A 4,955-nucleotide genomic window follows, 5' to 3' on the forward strand; every position below is an offset into this window, starting at 1 on the left:
AGTGTGGATATGCTTGACAAGGATTGGCCACGGGGATGGTTAATCACTTCCATAAATTGTGCTATGTATGCAAAAAGGGCTAGTTGAACCATGAAATAGGTAAAGCCTACCTTAAAGGTAGATGCTGACAGCAGCAGTGACGTAGATTTGGAAAATCACTAAAAATAGTAGGAATGGAATTAAATAGTGAATAAATTATGTAAACAAACCTTGAAGAATCTACTTTCATAGGAAAGTAACGAAACAATCATATGGACAGTACAGTAAGAGATATTCGGGTTCTTGTGGAACAGGGCCAGAACAGTTTCTGGATTCCCTGTTCCGCCTTTGGAAATTCACTATAAATTGACCAGAGATAATTAGGGGTCATACCATATATGTATGGATTCCTCTCTGAGTCTAGTTTCCATAGAAACAAACGGCATCAGTATTGAAGCTCTGTGCAGAGAGATATCCAAGTCGTAATGGGAAAAGGTCAGTGTAGTCGACCCCTGTAACATGGGAGACTTTGACTAATAAACTGTACTAATTGGCCCGACCAAAAATTCTAGAAAAAAATACATAGGTGGGGACATGAGTCTAGTTTCAGGGAAAAATCACCAAACTGATTTTCGAGTTGTGGAACTCAAGATATGATTTTTGAAGCGACTAGTACTCAGACTGGACAGTGTCTGGAAGGAAATTTTTCAAAGTTTGTTAACATCTCGTGTCCGACTCCGGTGTCGGTCTCGGGTTCGGGGTGTTACAAAATACCACATAGCACACACGCATGTAGTACAAAAACATAAAACGGTCCCCTCAATGATGCAGTCAACGAAACAATGCATTTTGTCCAAGTCAATAAAATCTTCACTTATACAAACATTGCCAAAATGAATATAAATACCAACACATTGTAACCTTTCTAGTATCTCAATATACATACAAAGCAAGAGAATGAACATTGCGAAAGAACCCATGATGTCTTTTTGCCCAATAACAAAAAGAATTGTGCAATGAAAAAAAGCTATGCCTTCCTTTTTTTTCTTTCTTCTTTCCCTTTTCCGGAGGGGTAAATGTTTAACTCATGTTTATAACTCAGTAGACTTCACCAGCTGGATTACTCGATGGAAGTCTCTGGCGCTTCTCAACATAAGCTGATGGAAACCACCCCGCTTTGCCCTTGCATTCTCCTTCTGACCATCCAGTTGGACTTACCTGCATGGGCATACAGTGTTTTAAGAATCAGGGCAAGTAAAAATAAGAAATTCAACCCATCAATTTTTATTTTTTTTAAAATGAAAGCTATAACCTAGACAAGTTTATTAGTAGTGTTATTTGTGTGGGCATTAAATCTAATGCTTAAGCTAGAGCGAATTAAATGTAAGACTGAATGCGACAGGACCTAGAGTATCCAGTAAGATACCTCCTGCACAACATTTCATGTATATGGTGGATGAGTAGCAATCTATGCACCACAGTTTAAAAGGCATCCAGCATTATTCTTCCATTATGTAAGATTGCAAAATCAGCTTCGACTTATCTCTGTAACTATAACCTAAGATCACTCCAGTCTCTCGAGCTAAATGCAACCTATACGTACCACTTAGATGTAAGACTAAGGAAAGGAAAATAGAATACCTTTCGCACAACAACAAAGTCACCTATTGACAAGCTCAGTTCCTTCTCAGATGAAGCAGAAAAGGGATATGTTGCCTGTGACAAGAAACTCAAAATATTAGTACTTCACATACCTGAAGGGAACCAAAGTGTAAGAAGAACCCCTTCGACTTAGAGAAGCTAACAAGTTAAGGCAATTACTTCATTCATTCTAATTTTAATGGCCAATAAAAATTGTAAAAAGCAAGTCTAACAACTTAAGTCGATGTCTCTGACCATAATCAAACAATTTTCTGTTTTATTTTTCCTCTTTTGTCTCTAATCTCATGCTTTTATGAAATACATGGTTTCTTAATGAACCTAGTAGCTAGAACATTCTTCAAATTTCCAAGATTAGGTAAACTTACTTCAGCCAAGTAATACATAGTTTTCTCTGAGCCATTCTCAGGTACAATCACGGGAGGAGCAGATTCTTTGCGCTGTTTCTCAGAAACCATCTACCAAGTTCGACACAAAGATATAAGTTCCCATAATTCAAAATAAAAGGCTACTTTACCCGAAACAAGGAAGCCAGGAAATAACCTCAGCTTCAATCTCATTAAGAATTGCAGCCACTCTTAAATGATAAGTCTTTTCCCCTTCAACCTATAAATGCATAGATCAAAATCTTGAATATCATCTATGAATTAAGATAAGCTTCAAGTTGGAGACTGTATACACTGAAGTAATGCACATCTATACCATAGCTACAAGCCTCTGTAAAGTTAATCTTTGCTGCTGTGCTTCAACAGCAGCCAATGCAGCAGAAGCTTCTTTACCCAGAACTGCCATATTTGCTTTCAGTTCCTGCATCTTTGCTTCAGCAGCATGCAACTTCGCAACATTTTCAGGAATTGGCGCTTCTCTTATTCTTGCTTGTCTTCTGGAAATATCTGCTGCCTGCTTGCTTATCATATTTAGTATCAGTTGTGTATTTCCGAAGACAATCTTAAGAAATTTAAACTGTTGTTTAATATATAGAAAATTACTAATGCAAGGGGTGCTGTTCTGTATGATTACTTACCAGTGCCTCAGCTTCCTGCCTCATTCGACTATAGCGTTGAGCAAGATGACGAGCATCTTCCAAAGGAGCACCAGCACTCATTGCTCTCAAGGGATCCAAAACCTTACGTATTTTGAAATAGAAGGGTCATGTTTCTAATCAGCACTAGTTATTCTCAATAAAATGTAACAAAAGCATGCAACAGGACAAAGGACATACAAATTCTTTGAATGCATACAAAAACATAGTCTGGTAACATTTAGCAAGGAATACAAGAAAGCATCATACTCATTTTGGATTGAATGTGTTTACAAGTACATAACTAAAAATTTATTTTATGATGTGATGAAAAGAGTCTTTCAAAACACAACATCCGATAAATGTCAACCTGTTGGGATAACAACTTAATCAAATCTTCTTGCTCCTTCTCTACATGTTTACAACCATCACCATAAATAGCTGCAGCTTTGGCAAGAACATTTTCGTTGATGTTTTCACTGTTTTCAGTTCCATATCGGCAGCATTCTTCAGAGAACTTGGTTCCTGATTATCATAAAGATTAAGAACCATAAAGATAAAGCTTTATCTTCACAATATATGTTATTTATTTCAATCGCACAAAATTCATGTCAGAACAACAAAATTAAAAAGGTATGAATTAATGCTGCACCTGTTTCAATATGCTTATACCCGATGGCTGTAAATGCTTCTGCAGCTTTAATAACTTCTTTTTGAAAATCCTGAAAGGAAGAGCGGTAAAATCGTTAAGCAAGCACTCCATGGGTATTAAACTTGCAGTAAATATAAAAGAAAATTAAGAGAAATTAGTTTTTATGAAAGTTAGGCAAATTGAGAAACTAAATATCAGAATATAGTACAGCCATTAGTAGCTCTCATAATAAATTTTGTTCCTCCAACCAGGCGCACTCGCAGAGTAACTGTTACCTTTGAAATTTTATTTAGTTAAAATGACACCAAAGGGATTTAACTGAAGTACTTAACTGTAACTCAAGTAGATAGGATGCACTAAAGTTACATACTGAAAATGGCTTCATTTGTGAAGATATGAATAACACGGATTCACAGAGAACAAAGCAATATGACAGGATTATCAAATTAAGTTTCACAAATTTATGATGGAAATGTTGTTTACCCTAGCTGAACGAGTGGACTTGTACAATTTGTCCAGTTGTTGATGCCTTTGCATCTCAATCTCGTCAATAACTACAACATCTGAGCTCTCATAACCAGTTCCACTGAATTGCTTTATTACGGCCTGCAAAAAAAATTCTTTTAACTCAATAGGAGAAGACATTGATCATCTCAAGAAAAATGCAACTAGCAAAACTAACATAAACATAAGAATTAAGGGTAACCTGTCAGGACTCAATTCAAACAAAATTAGCCCAGTTAGAATAAGATAGGATGATATTGTTTTCGAGTAAATGATCCTAACAAGGTAAACCAAATGAATGACATCCATGCCCATGTTTAAACCAAATGCAAAAACACTTGCAAAGATAAAAGCCAATCAATCAACACTTGGAAGCACTTGAGATCTTACTGATTACTCAACTTTCAGGTAAAGGATGAAGCTTTGCAATAACAAAAGCTTCTGGAAACTCTGCATCTACTCTTTTCCCTATGTTAGAAAATGTAGGGCAATCTAATGGTAGGTACAGTTTTTTGAGAATATAGCAGAAAACAAACTCAAAGGACATGGAACTAGCTAATTTACCTAAAAAAGAATGATTCGTCTTTGATGATTATAAATTACAATTTAACGTTTAGAATTAACTCCACAATTAAATATTTAATTCTTGAAACATATACATTAGGCCCCCAAACTTCTAGAAGTCAAAGTAATTAAACAAATCTAATTCTGTAATCCAAGACTAAATAAAATCTTTGCTTTCATTTTCCCAGATTTCCTCCATTATCCTGACAACCAAATCAACAGAACTCGGTTCTCATTAAACCCAGGAAAATAAATTAAAAGAGAGAGGAGTGAAGGGTTGTGATGAAATTGCCTGCTGTTGCTTGGCAACTTGTTCTCTGAGCTTGCTGGCTTGCCTTCTAAAAGCATCCATTGCTGCCTCTTCTAGTTCTACCTCCACTCAACACAACGAAACAGATTTACAGAAAGAAAAAAGTACTAGTTTCTTGAAATTTGGATTTTATTTTATCGATTGATCGACTTAGCAGATCTGGCAGCTGGCTGGCTACGTTTGAGTGACCAAAGCCTTCGATTACCTCACTGTCGTCTCGTAATTTTTGTTTTTTTCGGGTTGATGCAATAATTAATGGGCTTCTT

General features: G+C 36.1%; 1 protein-coding gene across 2 annotated transcripts; it reads right to left on the bottom strand.

Annotated features, from left to right (window-relative positions):
- Positions 1 to 805: 805 nt before the first annotated feature.
- LOC107961812 (SH3 domain-containing protein 3) lies at positions 806 to 4,955 on the bottom strand. 2 transcript variants are annotated; one of them, XM_016897966.2, is made up of 10 exons: positions 4,672 to 4,955; positions 3,795 to 3,917; positions 3,312 to 3,381; positions 3,030 to 3,184; positions 2,663 to 2,764; positions 2,341 to 2,538; positions 2,182 to 2,244; positions 2,007 to 2,096; positions 1,621 to 1,695; positions 806 to 1,197 (listed from the first exon to the last, which is right to left on the bottom strand). In XM_016897966.2, the coding sequence occupies exons 1-10, from the start codon at positions 4,729 to 4,731 to the stop codon at positions 1,078 to 1,080; spliced, it is 1,056 nt and encodes a 351-aa protein (XP_016753455.1). In that variant the 5' UTR covers positions 4,732 to 4,955; the 3' UTR covers positions 806 to 1,077. The 2 variants fall into 2 exon arrangements, with proteins under 2 accessions (XP_016753455.1, XP_016753454.1); XM_016897965.2 differs by having other exon boundaries at positions 2,341 to 2,541.

The sequence above is a fragment of the Gossypium hirsutum genome, chromosome A06 (genome assembly GCF_007990345.1).
Source record: "Gossypium hirsutum isolate 1008001.06 chromosome A06, Gossypium_hirsutum_v2.1, whole genome shotgun sequence".
Classification (NCBI taxonomy): Eukaryota; Viridiplantae; Streptophyta; class Magnoliopsida; order Malvales; family Malvaceae; genus Gossypium; species Gossypium hirsutum.